The following is a 17,406-nucleotide window of genomic DNA, read 5'->3' as shown; positions in this document are numbered from 1 at the left end:
AGGCATCAGGATTGTTGCAGTTATCTGGCTGAAACATCAGTTCTACTTACCCAGATGTGGCGAGACCAGGACAACTGCAACAATCAGTATTATATGTTAATCTTGGTTCACTGCAGATTGAATTCTTGCCCATTTTAGCTGATAAAGGATCTCCTATGAAGTTTAGTTCTCTGGCTTATACAGCTATTAAATGGTATGCTCAGCCAGGGATTTTTCCCTGATATTTTAGGAGATACTGAGGCTCATTTTTGAAAGAGAAAAACATCCAAAAAAAATGGCACAAAGAAGCAGCTAGAATTTTTCTCAAAAATGTCCAAATGTACACTGCCAACACAGGGTGCAAGTACTTACTCACCAGAGCAGGCCCTGATAAACAATGTAATTGAAAACTATTTTCAGTCAAGCCTGTGGCACACAGCAGGATAGGAAATATTCCTGTAGGTTTCTGCCATATATTCTTGGATTTTAACTGCATTTCTTAGTACTTGAGGAGCTTCTTCCTCTTCACATGTTTCAAAGAATAATCATTTGGCACTGACACCCCTATAATTAATACCATTCTTGTGTTTTTGTCCTAAAAAAATTTATAGAGAATGAAGAAGTTATGATCAGCTGGAAAATTCCCATTCTAATAAAAACTTGATGCAAGGAAATTGGACAGGAGAAAAGTAGACACTCCATCAGAGCCAGGGTTTTTTTTCTAACCTTCTTTCTAACACTTACGTTGTTATTTATTTTTCCATTTCTTTGGTATGTTGTATAGCTATTCTGCTTCTTATCTGTACTCTATTTTAGTTGGTGATATTTTCAAAGTACTGATGCTCTTTTCCAGTTCCCTGTAGAACTGTTTTGGGGGGAGGGAGTTATCTTCTATTCTTATTTTCTTCAATTATATTTTTTCTTAATCATTCAATATCTTTCCTATTTTCTTTATTCTTTCATTTAGATTTCCTGTTTCATGTCTATCTTTTTCTTTTTATATATATATATATTTTCCACATTGCCTCCCAGACTTTGATTTCTAGGTTTCCATTTTTTACTACTCATTCTATTCTTTATTACAAATCACCTTTCTTTATTGGCTTATTTATTCCTCCTTTTACAAAGCAGCTGCCATGCGGTAATAGCACCGATGCCCATAAATTCTCAGTGGACTTCAGTGCAATTACTGCGGGTTGCTGTGGTAATCGGCTTTGTAAAAGAGGGCCTTAATTCTTTGGTCCTATGCATTTAATTTTCCATTTTCCTTTTAATTTTTTAAAATCCTAAATATGTATTTTTGCATTTTTATTTTCCTCTCTCTCTCATCCATAACCTCACCCTGTGCTTTTCTCCTCCTCATACATTCTTCTCTCATTATTCCCAATCTTTTAGATATAGGTCTTCTCTGTGCTTGTCACACATCTCTTTCCTTCATCTGTCTTCTCCCCCATGCCATCTTCTGTCTCTCTAAACACCTAATCTCTTCATCACTCTTCTCCCTCATACTGTTCCCCACTCTTGTTTCTCACACTTTCTTCAAACTCTCTCACATCTCTCCTCTCTACCTAGCTCCTCCCTGCCCTTCATCTCTCTCCTTCTTGACACCCTCATCACTTCTCACCTCCCTCTTTCCCACTCCCTTCTTTGTTGCATTTTCCATCTTTCTTTCCATCTTATGTTTTCACTCTACTTTTCCTCCATGCTTTTTCCTCTACTTCTTCTTTCCAGCCCCATTTCTCTCCTCTTTTCCTCTTCTTCCCTTTTGGCTTTTCACACCTCTCCTCTCTTCCTATGTTTTCACTCCACATTCCCTCCCTCTTTCACCTTCTCACTCTTCACATCTCATTTCTCCCCTCTTTCACCACCCTTTCTCAAATTTCTTTCCCTTTCATCCTCTCCTTAACATAACATAAGCATTGCCTTATTGGGGCAAACTGAAGGACCATGAAGCCCAGTATCCTGCCTCCAACAGTAGCCAATCCAGATCACAGACACCTGACAAGACCCCAAAGAGTAAAACAGATTTTATATTGCTTATCCTAGAAATAAAAGGTTCCCCTCAGGCTCGTCTTAATAATGGTTTATGGACATTTCTTTTAGGAAATTATCCAAACCTTTTCTAACCCTGCTAAGCTAACTACTTTTACCACATTCTCTGGCAAAAAAAATTCCAGAACTTAATTACACATTAAGTGAAGAAATATTTTCTCCAATTTGTTTTAAATTTACTATTCAGTGGCTTTATTGCATGTCCCCTTGTCCTGGTATTTTTGGAAAGAGTAAACAAGCAATTCACATCTACCCATTCAATTCCACGAAGTATTTTATAGACTTCCGTCATATCTCCCCTCAGCCATCCCTTCTCCAAACTGAAAAGCTCTAGCCTCTTTACCCTTTCATCCGAGGGAAGCCATACCAACCCCTTTATCATTTTCATTGCCTTTCTCTGTACCTTTTCTAATTTCTCTATTGAGATGCAATGGCTAGAACACAGTATTCGAGGTGAGGTGGCACCATGGAGTTATACAAAGGCATAACAATATTCTTATTTCTGCTTTCAATTTCTTTCTTAATAATTCCTAACATTCTATTTGCTTTCTTAGCCACCGTTTCATACTTAACAGAGGGTTTCAATGAATCCTCAAGAATCCTCAACAATGACACCTAGATCCTTTTCCTGATGGTGACTCCTAATGTGGAACCTTGCCTCATATAGTTATAGTTCGGCCTCCTCTTTCCTACATGAATCACTTTGCGCTTGCTCACATTAAATTATCTGCTCTTTGGATGCTTAATCTTCCAGTTTCATAATTCCTCATGCAATTTTTCACAATCCTTTTGTAATCTTACAGCTTTAAATAACTTTGTCTCATCAGCAAGTTTAATTACCTTACTAGTTATTCCTATTTTTATATTATTTACAAGAAAATGAGAATATATGAATTACTACTACTACTTATCACTTATATAGCGCTGAAAGACGTATGCAGTGCTATACATTTTGACATTTACCATATTTTCACGCATATAACGCGCGCGTTATACACGATTTTACAAACCGTGTATAACCATGCGCATTATATTCATGAGCGCATTATCCCCTTATTTTTTTTACATAGTTCCCCCCCGACGTCCGATTCACCCCCCGCAGGACCGCTCGCGCTCGAACATGCACCTACACCCCCACCCCGAAGGACCGCTCGCACCCCAACAGCCTGACATCAGAGAAAGGGCGGGACCGCCGGAAGAAGCAGCAGCATAGATGCAGGGCTAAGAGAAGGGGCAGGACCGCCGGCAGAGGAAGCAGCAGGACGACGGTAGGAAACTTCTACATGATGGGGGGGTGGGGAGGCTGGGGGGGTGCAAGCGGTCCTTCGGGGTGGGGGTGCGGGTGCGTGTTCGAGCACGAGTGGTCCTTCGGGGTGGGGGTGCGAGCGGTCCTGCGGGGGGGTGAATCGGATGTCGGAGGGGGCATCAGGCTTTCAGGGTGGGGACAGGACTTCAAGGGGGAGAGGAGAGTCGGGGGGGCTAAAGGAGAGTGGGCTGGCCAGAGGAGAGTCGGGGCGGGCTAAAGGAGAGTCGGGCTGGCCAGAGGAGAGTCGAGGCGGGCTAAAGGAGAGTCGGGCTGGCCAGAGGAGAGTCGGAGCGGGCTAAAGGAGAGTCGGGCTGGCCAGAGGAGAGTCGGGGCAGGCGAAAGGAGAGTCGAGCAGCGACGGGAGAGTCGGGGCAGCATGCACGGTATACAGGTGTGCACGGTATATAAAAATTTATTTACATAAATTACAGTTCCCCGCGCGCTATACCCGTGTGCACGTTTTACACGGGTGCGCGGTATATGAGTGAAAATACGGTAATAGACGGTCCCTACTTAGAAGAGCTTACAATCTAACTTGGATAAACAGACATGACGTATAGTGTTGGCGATGCAGAACCCAAGTTAAGAGGAGTTAGGAGTTGAAAGCACTCTTTTGGTACAATCTCTGTTACTGAGTCTTTTGGATTACAGTATTCCCCCGATATTCGCAGGGGTTCCGTTCCAGGAAGCCCCGCGAATCTTGAAAACCCACAAATACAGTTTTTAGCGGGGGAGACAGGAGAGGGCAGCCGGAGAGGCAGGAGAGAGCAGCTGGAGCAACCTGATTGGTGAGGCCCGACTTCAATGCAGGAAGAGGCGGTCGGAGCATACCGCGAGTGATTTCCTTCACTCTTCAGCTGCACTCTCCTGCCCGGTCTTTTGTGGTCGGAAAATACCACGAATGACCAGGACCGCGAATCGCCGACCGCGAATGACCAGGGGAGCACTGTACTGCAATATTGTATATTTAACAATTCCCAAGAAAGACATGGTCAGACTCACATTGATTCAGAATAGAGCGGTTAGATTGATCTATGGTATTAAAAAGTATGACCATGTAACTCAATTTTACTGTGAGTTGCATTGGCTTTCAATGGAGGCTCGTGTTTTGTTTAAGCTCAGTTGTTTTTGCTACATATATATATAGTACTGCTCCGTTTTACATGTCTAATAGATTTTCTTTAGCATCATATAAATATAGTAGAAGATCCCATGCCCTGTTTACTTTCCCATCAGTACAGAGCTGTAAAAGCAAAAAAAATTCTTGACCACACTTTAGCATTCCAAGCAGCTTCCCATGATAGAGAATTTCTATTGATATTGCTTGGAGCTTGTTCTTATAAATATTTCAGAACCCAACTGAAAACTCATCTTTTCTCAAAATACTTGGTCAAATAAATTTTTCTGTCATTGTCCAAATTGTCTTTAGTTTATAATCTTTTGTAAACCGCATAGAACTTATGGTTTCGCAGTCAAGCAGTACGATGTTATGTTATGTTAAAGAGGTGAGCTTTTAATTTGGACTTCACTGCCAGCAATGAAGCAAGCCCTAAGAATTTGGGCAGTTTGTTCCAGGCATACGGTGCCACAAGATAGAAGAGACAGAAGTCTGGAGGCAGAGGAGGAGAAGGGCATAGATAGGAGGGACTTATCAACAGAGCTCGTTGGGGTGGGAATGAGTGAAAAGAGATGGGGGCAGCCAAATGAATACATTTGCAGGTCAGTAAGAGGAGTTTGAATTGTATTCAGAAATGGATGGAAAGCCAATGATATGGATGGACTTGTTTTCCGAGTTTCCATAAGTGAGCTGCCATCATTTATCTGCTATCATGTTTGTATATATGATCAATTCTAGAGAACAATAATGCAAAGTAAATGAAAATATTAGAAAAATGATATTAAATTCTAACCCTTGAGGGCCACAAGTAGAATATGCATGAGATGGAACAGTATATAACAGAAGTAGTAAGCATGCAGATCAATGCCTATTTATTAGAGGTGTTCTGAAAACTTAAATCTGATTGTGTCCCTTGAGGTATACCAGTAAATGCCACTGAAATAGAGTATTCTTTATGATTGTAAGATATAAAAGTTTTACTTCCCGAATATTTCAGAGAGGTAAAAATGCCATATTTTGCACATTTCACTTTTGGTGCAAAAAGCCAATTCTCAGTGGATTTTCTGACGGCCTTCGCATTTAAGTCAGACCACTGAATATATAGTCATAATTTCATAAAGATAAGTTTTCCATATAAAGATAGTCCTGATATTTCTACATTCATAGTTAAGGGGGTATTTCAGTATAGTGTGCAAAAAAGGTAGGTGTCATAAGGCAAGTAAAATGCTGGATGCTAAGCACTATTCTATGGGAGTACTGGAAGCCAAGATGCCATTATAGGTAAAAGTGCCTTTATTTGATATACAGTAAACCCCCACGACTTCGTGGTTCACGAATTGTGGACTAAGTATTTTCTGACCGCCTCTTCCTGGTACTAAAGTCAGGCTACACCAATCAGGAGCTGCTTTGAAACGGTATCTGGCGTGTCAAAGCAGCTCCTGATTGGTGTAGCCTGACTTTAGTACCAGGAAGAGGCGGTTAGAAAATACTGAGAATGATTTTCAGCACCTGCTGGTGCCCCAGCTGCCCTCTCCTGCCTTTGATCAGCTCCTAAACCGCATCTGCGGTTTTTCAAAATTCCTAGAATGGAACCCCTGCAAATTTCAGGGGAGTACTGTACTGCAAAGTTATAATAAATAGTAAATTAATGCAGTTTACAATAAAAATTAAAAATTAAGAAAGGAAATCCATTAAATTAAAGACCCAACCAATAAAACTTCCCATAAAGTCCGAGCAATCATCATCATTAATTTTTATAAAGCCTTATAACCTCCTAGATTTCACTTTCCTACTTTCTTTCCATTTTTAAGCCTCAATTACACAATTAAACGCTGTTTGAAATAAATAAGCTTTCAAAATATTTTTTTAATGATTCAAAGACATTCCTTGCTTAATTGTCAGAGGAAGGGCATTCTACAATTTTGGGCCTATGTAGAAAAAAGCCCCTTTCCTAGTCACTTCCAATCTCACTTCTTGTATCCCTGGTACCACCAGCAAATTCGCTTCACTAGACCTTAAAGCTTTAGTAGGCTTTAAAAGCTTTACCAAAGTGATTGGGAGTTCAGACCACAGAATTTTTAAAACTAACAGAATCACTTTGAAATTAATTTGAAAATACACTGGCATCCGGTGATTCTGAATAAGTAAAGGAGTAACACGATCTCAGACCCCTTTCCTAGTAATCATCTTAACAGCAACATTTTGCAATATCGGTAACTGTGGGGTCCTTTTATTAAGGTGCACTAACTGATTTAGCATGCGCTAAATGCTAAGGCATCCATTATATTCTATGAACGCCTTAGCATTTAGCGTGCGCTAAATCAGCGCACCTAAATAAAAGGACACCTAAGTCATATTACATCTCGGTATACCTATCGACAAAGAATTGGCATAAACTAACTTGGTCATAAATAGAGCATGAATTAATGGCACAAAGGAAGATTTATCTAAAGAACCCTTAATTGCTTTCAACATATGCATGATCATAAAACCTTGCTGAGCCATAAAGGTAAGAATAGCATCAAAAATAAATCCCAAATACCTAAAAGAACTGGTGGTGATGTGTTTCCTAATAAATGAACAGTATGCGAAGGGGGCACTTGGCCCCAATAAACTACTGTCTTTTCTACACTTAGACACATATAGTGATTTTGTAGCCAATTCCAGATTTCTAAATGACATGCATCCAACTTACAAATCCAGTAAATCTTGCTGGGTTTAACATGTAAGTAACACGTCATCCGTGTACATACAGTATATGCTCTTATCGCAAAAGACTGAATAAGTGACAATAAAGAACTTGCATAAATATTAAATAAATTAGGCAAAAGAGAAGAGCCCTGTGGTACCCCATAATAGAGTTGATTTATCTACCCGATTCTGAATCTAAACAGAACCCTCTATAAGGAAACTCTCAATCCAGGACAGAACGACTCCCCTAATTCCCAACTTAAATAAAAGGTCAATCAACATGCCAGGATCCACAATACCAAATGCAGATTTAATATCCAACCCTACCACCAAAATCACCTCACCTTTATCCAACCCTTTTCTTAACTCATTTAACAGTTTTAGCATAGTTGTTTCCGGACTGTAACCTTTTCTAAAGGATGTAGGATATTGTCTTCCGTTACAAATTCCATCGATTGTTTAACTGCTATCTTTTCTACCAGTTTGGCCGGTACGGATAAATTAGATATTGGTCTATAATTTTACAATTGAAGTGGGTCCACTTTTGTATTTTTTTTAAATCAAGGTCACTACTGCGTGTTTCCAAGTCAGAGGAATAATAACCATTTCCAAACCATGATATAACACATAAGTCAACAATGGAAGCAAACCATGTTTAGGAACAACTAATTTGCTGGAATCAGATCCATCATTGATTTCCATTTAAGTTTACCATTAAGTAATTTTTCAACTTCCATATAGAAACTACTTCAAAAGCAGACCATTTACTCTCATCAGTCGAATTCTGCTCTCCTGTTCGTAATGTAGACAAGTTTGTTATTTGCACTCAAATTATTCTTTCCTAAGTTCATTACCTTTGTATGAAAATAAACTGCAAGCGAATCTACATCCAGCATTGGGACTGTTAGCTTTCTACTCTTTTGAGTCTAAGAGTGTAATAGTGAAAATAATTTTCTAGGTGGGCAATCATTCTGATACACCTGTTTGGAATAGAAACAATTTTTCGCCTTATGAACTTCTTTCTTATAAAAGTGAAAAATTTCTCTATACTTTATTAATGCCTCTTTCATCTCCTCTAAATATGCTCTGCCCTATTGACTTGAGATTTCAACAACCACAATCCTACATGAAACCATCCCATATTCTTCTGCCTCATTTTAGGCTGTAAAAGAGTCCTCAAAACACAATCTTCCCTTACTTCCTTTGTAACTAAGTCACAAACCCTAGTCTGTTTCTCAACTGAAGATGTAAAAAATGTTGTATCTATCCTTTGAAACAGAGGTAAGATACTCGGATCCACTATATTATAATCATAAACCATTAGTCCCCTTATTATCCAAATCATAATCATTGTTCCCGATCAATTCAAAATGAAATAATACAGCATTATAGTCCGACTATGATATAGCATAACTGGACAAGTCTGAGATTTGCAACCTTGAAAAAAGACCAGTAAAACCAGGTCAATAAGTGGCCTCCTTTATGGGTCAGTTGATTTGCCCATTACTTCAAATGCAAATGCAATAAGAAAGAATGAAAATCAATGGTCCACAAAGCATTTACATCAACTATATGAATGTTAAAAATTCCCTAAAAATAAAATATTCATTCGAAAGTACAGGAGGGCAGTAAAATAAAGCAATATAAACCACTGGTTTGGTATCCCATCTTAATAACAACAGTTCTCAATAGGGTAAATTCTCAGTAGCCAACTGAATTAGAAGCCACCTAGAAATCACAGCTAAACCATTCCCCTATGAACAGTTCTGGACACACTATACAGTATATAAAAGCGTCAGCTGATAAGGCTTCAAACAGATAATTCTCCTCTCCTTGTTTTAGCCAAGTCTCCATAAGACAGACCAAATCAGGTTGCAATTTTTCCAACAATAACTGTAAAGCATCTATTTTGGACCTTATTACACAGCAATCTAGCAACATACATTTTCCAGAGAACTTCCCATAACTTTGTACCTTTGATACCAAAGATTTGATTTCAATTAGAGAATGACACAGTGACTACTACCAGTGGGTAGCCAAGGATAACCCGCAGGAACGAGGTAAAAAAAAAAAAAAAAAGATTGGTAGCCACAGGTATGGGGACGTCAATTCATCGCCCCATGGAGCTGTGAATGGCCTTGTCCCTGCAGTAAAGTATCTGCCGCACGTTGCCTCCCTTCCTGCCCCTCCCAGTCAGCAGCCTTCCTCACAATCGCAGTCCAGAAGCCCCCTTCCCTCCTCCCTCCCAATTGCCATAGTCTAGGCATCTTTTCCCCTCGTCGGGCCATCTCCCTCCTTTCTCCTCACCTTCGCAGGCACTTTTCAGAATTGAGGTTCACTCCGAGCGGCCAGGACGCCATAGCCTTCTCACAGGTCATGCACGACTACTTTGAAACTTCTCCTCTTGCATGAGCCATCCAGGCAGAAACAGGAAGTTACGTCAGAGGAGAAGTTTTGGAGTAGCTGCGCATGACCTGTGAGAAGGCTATGGCATCCAGGCCACTCAGAGAGAAAACCTCAATTCTGAAAAGCGCCCACAAAGGTGACAGGAAGGGAGGGAGCTGGCCCAACGAGGGGAAGAAGTCAAGTGTCGTTGAAGGGGAGATGAGAGAGGAACAGACGCCAAAGGGAAATGGGGAAGAGAGAGGGAGGAGCAGACATGGCATGGAAGTGGAGAGGAGAAAGAGGGGAGCAGTCACTGAAAGGAAGTGGGGAGGAGAGAAAGAAGAGCAGATGCTGAAGGGAAGTGGGGGGGAGCACATACTGGATGGAAAGAGGGGGATTAAAAAAAAAGGGTGCATGCTAGATCGGGGGAAGAAGACAGAGTTAGTGAGATACTGGAAGGGGTGAGGGAAAGAGGTGGCAAACTTTAAGTAGACACAATGAAAGGGAAATTGAAGACTGGAAAGTAAGAAAATAGACAAAAAGTAGAAAACAAATTGAGAAGGAAGAGCAGAAAAGAAAAGGATAGTAACGGGAGAGGAGAGAGATACTAGAGTATTGGGGGAAGGGAGGATACAGACACTAGATCTGAAGGGAGGAGAGAGATGCTGCAAACAGCCTGGGGGAGGGAGTGAGAGATGGAAGGGAAGAAGACAGAGATGCCAGATTATGGGGGAGCGGAGGGAAGAAGATGGGTGCCAGACTAATGGGGGGGAGGGAGGGAGAGATGGAAGGGAGAGGCAGACAGTTTCTGGTAGAGGCATAGAAATAGAGCAGATGCTATATGGAAGATGCAGAGAGAGAGCAGACAGTGGCTGGAAGGAAGAGAATTATGAGAAGATGAGGAAAGCAGAAACCAGACAACAAAAGATAGAAAAAAATTTATATTTCTTTTCTTTTTTTGCTTTAGAATAAAGTAGTATTGTAGATGTTGATAAATGTTTATAAACAAAGCCCTGCCAACTGAAGATCTCTTCCTCTAGTTCGGCAACCAGAACTCTGATTTATAAAATGACATTTGTACAGAATATTGTTTCTTTTTATACTTTAATAAAATAAGTTCAGTATAAAACTATTTGAGGCTTGTGCGGATGGAATCAGATGGTTTGCGGGGACAGGGCCTGAGCTAGCAGGGATGGGGCAGAGACGGGGACCGAGTTCACAGGGATGGGGGCAAATTTTTTCCCGTATCATTCTCTAGTTTCAATATAAACTAAGTTACAAGTATTATAAATACGATAAACACCATTCCTTTTTTCATAATTGCCTGAAATAAAAACTGAGATGGATCCTTGACCACAATGGCCTCCATCTCCCTTTTCCAAAAGCATTTCACTCTCTGGAACTAAACTCAAACTACAACCTATCCAGCACAAGCTCCCCAAGAACAGAGGTAAGTCATTTAGGTATAAGCACTTGGTCTATCCATGCACCTAAATGTTGCACTTTAGTATGTAACTTACAGTATTCTAGGTTATTCACATAAATGTGGGATGGACCCTAGCCCTGCCTACATTTACAGACACCTTTTACAAATATGGCCTATGCACGTTAAATGCACAATTTGCAGAATATATAGTATACACGCACATAAGAGCTAGTATTCTTTAATCTTAGAATAGTAAGATTACAAAATGAGCAGGTAAATGCATAAATTTCAAACAGAGCACCTTTGGCCTTGCCCCAGAATGCCCTCCATAAGTTATACAGATACATACTGGATGTATACAGTACACAGTAGATTTATAAGGCAAAAATATCCATTTCCCAGAAGGTGATTTTCAAATAAAAGCAAAAGGCATATAAGAAACCAACACCTAATGCAGGCCACAAGTGCTTTTGAATATCGATGTCCACATTTTCTTCACAACGCTATACTGCATCACAGAGCAGACTATGAATCTTTTGAAGAAATATCACATTGCTTTTCTTCTTACTTGGTATGGGACAATACTGGCATGTGCAGTGCCCCAGCGTTCTGCTTCTATTGTTCCACTGAGGTAATTCGCTGCGATATAGGTAAGACAGGCCACCTATAAAGAAAGGAAATTGTACATTGGTCTGCTTTCATTAAACTTTGATGTCTTTAGTATCCCCACAATTGTTACTTCAGCGCTTATGAACCTATATTTCAAAAATAAATATTGATTTTTGCATATCCATCATAGGAATTTAAGGTTGGCATCACATGGATATCAATATGCAGTTAGGCAGTGAGTGATAAAGGTAAGTTGCTTTTAGTATATCTGGTTAGCCTGATTTAGCTGGATACCTTTGACAGGACAGCACTGAATATCAGCAGTTTGGACAAATTTTCACTGTACGTAAGGATATCCATCAACAGTGCCTCTTCTTAACAAATTGGACAAACAAAATATAACTACTCAGTGCAGGGGAATCTAAAACCTTTAAACAATAGATTTTGGCATAGAAATTTCAACTCTCTCACATAATTATGGTCAGCTTTTATCAAGCTACACTAGAGGTTTTTAGCATGGACCAGCATGGTAAATGCTTCAACGATCATAGAATCCCTGTGAGCACTGGATCACTTACCTCATTGGCCCACACTAAAAACCTCTAGCACAGCTTGATAAAAGAGCTCAAGATGATTTCTAGGCCATAATTTAATTTATAACCCACTCCGTACCCAACACCAGAAATCTAGGTGTTATATAAATCAGTTAAAATTAAGAATTCCTATTTTAAAAAATATAAAATATAAAATAATTCAAATTATAATGGATATGATAAATTACAATGCATTTATTTAAGAAATATACATTTGGTAATATTCTTTTAACTGCTAGGCGCTGTCTTCCTAAACCTCTACTCAAATTATGGTCCTATTCATAAAGGAGTGGACTCCACAAATTTTGCATAAATGAGTTCCTAATAAGCTCAGAATTTTGCTGTACTTGACTTTTATTTCCTCTATTCTCTATCGTGCGCTACTGGACGGCGTTCTGGGGGAAGAACAAGCTATTCAGAAAGAATGGACTCCACCTTAGCGGAGACGGAACGAGGCTACTTGCAAGCAACATCAAGAGAGAAATTGAGAAGTTTTTAAACTAGGAAGAAGGGGAAAGCCGACAGTCGACCAAGAGTCGATGGTTCAGGAACCGGTATATTCAGAGGATACTGTGCAGAAAGATAGCAGGGAAGACTCACCAGATTAAAGGCAAGACAGAAATCCTGACAGATTGAAAGGAACACAAGAGGGAAGGAAATGCAAGAAGTAACAGGCCGCAAACTCAAGTGTATGTACACGAACGCAAGGAGCCTAAAGAATAAGATGGGTGAATTAGAAGCTATGGCACAAAAAGATAACCTTGACATCATCGGCATCACAGAAACATGATGGAATGAGGAAACATCTGGGACACTGTGCTACCGGGATATAAACTATACCGCAGAGACCGCTTGGGACAAAAACATTGGGGCATTGCCCTAAACGTCAAAGAGGGAATCAAGTCTACCGTAGAGAACACAAAGAATAAGTCAGAGTCTCTATGGGTCAAAATTACGGGAACAAATGGAATGGAAACGAAGATTGGCATCTACTACAGACCTCCAGGGCAGTCAGAAGAAATTGATGGAGAAATGATGGATGAGATTAAACACAACTGCAAGGGAGGCAATGCAGTTATCATGGGTGACTTCAATTATGGCCCATTGAAATTTTGGCAAAGAACCATCTGTGTGGCACAGCATGCAGTATAGAAATGAAGGCTCCCAAGTGCTCAATCTCATTGACAATAGTCTCCAGGAGCATCCAGAAGCAATAACTTGGCTATTCCCAACTACTTCTTATTGGTTTTCCTATAACTCACCAGAGACCAGTAGCTCTTACTGACAACTCTAAAAAGTTTCACATACAAACACCAACCTCACCAGCAAACCACCTGATCTTCGGCCCTTTAGAGGGTTAATCCAGGGAGCACTTGATGGCTTGATCAGGGAATGGGGGGGATCTTTAATATAAGGCGGAAGCACAATCGAGTGGTAGAGCCTTGATCTGAAGATAGGTCAGTCATGATGGGGGAGGAAGTGTGATCAGGGAATGGAGCAGTTATGTTGGAAGGAAGTGTGATCTGTGGAGGAGGGGGAATATGATCATCAAGTAGGAGAGTTGTGGGGTTTCCGATCTGTACCATGGCCCCTTTAAGGTCAGATCTGGGAGCACTGAGCGATAGATGAGAAACACGATGCTCCTGATATGCTAAAATATTTTACCATGATTTCATTGTCACAATGCGACTTAAATGGACATAACATCATTACACAATGTGAAAAGTAAAAAAGAGATTGTCAAAACAAGTTAGCAAGGTTGATAATCTTGCAGATATATAAGAACTACAAAGATGATAATTTATCATGTTTTATATTTAACATCCAGAACAGGGATTGTTATAGAAACTACATATGTATACTTTGGAGGAAAGGCGGGAGAAGGGAGATATGATTGAGATGTTTAAATACCTATATGGCATAAATGCGCATAAGTTGAGTCTTTCATTTGAAAGGGGGCTCTGGAATGAGAGGGCAAAGGATGAAGGAAATATTTTTTTACAGGAAATATTTTTTTCAAGAAAGGGTGGTAGAAGCATGGAACAGTCTCCGAGAAGAGGTGGTGGAGACAGAGACTGTCTGAATTCAAGATAGCGTGGGATTGGCACATGGGATCTCTTCTAGAAAGGAAGAGATAATGGTTACTACGGATGAGCAGACTGGATGGGCCATCATGTTTCTATGTACTTGCAAGTTATACTGAAATGAAGTTACAAATCTCATCTGACATGTTCAAAATAAAATGCCATACCAATGAAACAGCATTCTATCATACAAGTACTTCACTAAAAAAGAATGTCTGTGAGCAATTCATTAAATTCAACATGTGGACCAACTGGTATCAACTGAAATTAATTTGACAGATTTTTTAGAGGATAGTCAAGATATGATCCAGACTCGTTCCACCCTGCTAATAACCTGCATGAGTGAGATGGATAAGATGTTACTTATGAAACTGTACTTTAAAAACAGATTAACAAAATTTTGTGGAGATTTGGTAAGAATATTTCCAGATGTCTCCAGATCCACCCAATTAAGGAGAAAAGAATTTTTGAAGTTAAAAATTAGAGTGGTAGCTTTGGAGGCATCCTTCTATTTAAAATTTCCCTGCAAGTGCCTTGTTAAATTACAAGACACTGAATTTGCGTTTTGGGATCCAATATAGTTACAACAATTTTTGGTGGCTAGAGAAACAAAATGATTGCTGTTTACCTAAATATATTGAGGAATAAAATGATTGAACCCTGAGTAATTAATGATTGGACCTTGGTTCATAATTATTGGACTTTTGAGTTCACTGTTGGGTTTTTTTTCTAATTTAATATCTTTAAAAATGAAGCATGTCTCCTTGATAATGTGGGCTTGAAAAGAAATTATGAATTGATGTGCTCTTTACAGTAAAAGGGTATTGAACTGTCTTTTTCTTTGTTCATTATGTTAATGTTATGACTGAAAATTATAAATAAATAAATCAACAGAATCATGGAAGCCATCCAATCAGAATAAAAGAGTCACATCTCAGCTAGCTAGACTATTTGGATGAAGTTTACATCAGCATAAAATTTGAAGGAAGCAGTTCAACTTTTATGGCTCACATGTTTCTCCCAAATAGAGGGCTTACAGCTGTGGAAATCTATCAAATCATTAAAATGGAGCAGTGATATGACATGGCTGATTCAGACTTTTCAGTGGATAGATTACCTCTGCTTAGTTAGGACAGGGACTGCAACTATAGAAGGCAACCTTGAGACAATTTTTTAATATAAGCAAAGTTTCACAGAAAGATAAACATCTCAAATACAATAATAACCCAAACAGACTAAACAATGAATTTATCTTCATACTTAAAATTAAAGTCCACAATGCTCAGGATAGGATCCATTAAAAGACCCCCCCCCCCCCAAAAAAAAAAAAAATTAAAACGAAGCCACAGAGAAATTTAAACCAGCTAATGGTGCTTAAAGAGGCATCCAATTCTAAATTTTTAACTCATTCTTCATAGGGATGTGCATGGCAGTTTGATCATCTTGGGTTCAATCACCTATTTGGTTTGTCTTTAGACACTAAAGGGTTAATATTCTGCCAGCGTTTTGCTGACCACTGGCCAGTTACCGTAAATCATGTTTAAATCTTAACCCCTAAGTCATTGAACAAAGCAATTTTGCCCATTGCTGTAGACAAAAGCTGGGCTGAGCTTTACCTGAACTGCTATTTCTATAGATTATTTTGGAAGTTTGATTCTCTTGTTTTTTTTGAAAGCCATTTCATTGGAAAGGAGAATTCTGACAATTTTGTTTCCGACTTCTTTTTTATTCTGTCTTGCTCTGGAGCGCCATTTTTTTTTTTTTTTTTTTGAATAATTCTGAGCAAGGAGCAGTGCTTATAAAGCTGCTAGCATACAGCAAAATAGCAAAAGAAAAATAAAATATATAAAACCCCTGATGCAGCCAATTTCAGTGAAATGGGGATTTCCCTGTGGGTGCTAGCTGCACATATTTCTGGTCAAGGAGTGAGCTGAAAGAAACGGCAAGAAGGACTTTAAAGCTAGCTGTGGAAGCAGCATGGACTCAATGTTCCAGCAGTTCAGCTAAGTGTTTCTCCTTTCTTTTGCATCACAATGTTGCTACATTGTTACTGCTATATTTCAAGTTTTCAATAGTGGAGTTTTTCAGACCCATGAAGACAAACTGAGGTCTTTTCTCCACTTTCAAAATCTATTTTGCTGTCCATATTTGTTTATTCTTTATTGTGATTTGTACTACACAGTTCAAAAGTAACAATTTGTAGCCCTCTCTAATGTGAATTGAAGATTCCATGAAACATATCGTATAGCATGAGCACATATAAACTTTATTGTATTTGTGATTTCAATTACCCCCAACAATTGACTGGTTAAAATGTTACATCAAGGAGTGCTAGGGAGATAAAATTCCTAGATGTCATAAATGACTGCTTCTTGGAGCAACTGGTCCAGGAACCGACAAGAAGGGGAGCTATTTTAGATTCGGTCCTTAGTCGAATGCAGGACATAGTACTAGAGGTAACTGTGTTGACTGAGTCCACTGGGAAACAGCCATCATAATCTGATTAAATTTGAGCTGATAACAGGAGTGATGTCGCAAAAGAAATCAACTGTAGAGGCATTTAATTTTCAAAAGGGAGACCAGGATAATATGAGGAAAATGGTTAAAAAGAAGCTAAAAGGATCAGTTGCAAAGATTATGACTGTAAACCAGGCATGGATGTTATTTAAAAATACTATCATGGAAGCCCAGACCAGATGTATTCCACATATTAGCAAAGGTGGAAAGAAGAGGAAACGAGAGCCAGCATGACTAAAAGGTAAAGTGAAAGAGGCTATTAGAGCCAAAAAAAATTCTTTAAAGAATGGGAAAAGGAACTGAATTAAGAAAATAAGAAGAGACAAACACTGGTAAGTTAGATGCAAAAGCATTGATAAAGAAAGCTAAGATAGAATATAAAGAGAAACTTGCCAAAGAGGAAAAAATTCATAACAATTTTTTTAGGTACATCAGAAGCAGAAAACCTGTGAGGGAATATGTGGGACCATTGGATGATCACGGAGCAAAAGGAACACTCAAGGAGGATAAGGCCATAGTGGAAAGATTGAATGAAAATTATTTGCTTCGGTCTTTACAGAAGAAAATGTAAGAACTACCTGAACCGGAAATGGTTTTCAAGGGTGATGATGCAGAGGAACTGACAGAAATCTCATTGAATCTGGAAG

At 39.3% G+C, this 17,406-nt stretch overlaps 1 protein-coding gene across 11 annotated transcripts in view; it reads right to left on the bottom strand.

The window, feature by feature from the left end:
• SUGCT (succinyl-CoA:glutarate-CoA transferase) overlaps window positions 1–17,406 on the bottom strand; it is a 965,969-nt gene that overhangs the window by 753,455 nt on the left and 195,108 nt on the right. For all 11 annotated transcript variants that reach the window (XR_004538045.1, XM_033930269.1, XM_033930264.1 and 8 more), the window contains exon 9: window positions 11,525–11,620. Coding sequence is in view for 10 of the 11 variants with exons in the window: in XM_033930269.1 (XP_033786160.1) it covers window positions 11,525–11,620 (96 nt within the window). In the remaining variant the exon portion in view is untranslated. The remainder of the gene's footprint in view (window positions 1–11,524; window positions 11,621–17,406) is intronic.

Source organism: Geotrypetes seraphini, chromosome 2, assembly GCF_902459505.1.
Source record: "Geotrypetes seraphini chromosome 2, aGeoSer1.1, whole genome shotgun sequence".
Classification (NCBI taxonomy): domain Eukaryota; kingdom Metazoa; phylum Chordata; class Amphibia; order Gymnophiona; family Dermophiidae; genus Geotrypetes; species Geotrypetes seraphini.
The sequence above is the reverse complement of the archived record's forward strand: the minus strand, read 5'-3'. Positions and strand labels throughout refer to the sequence as shown.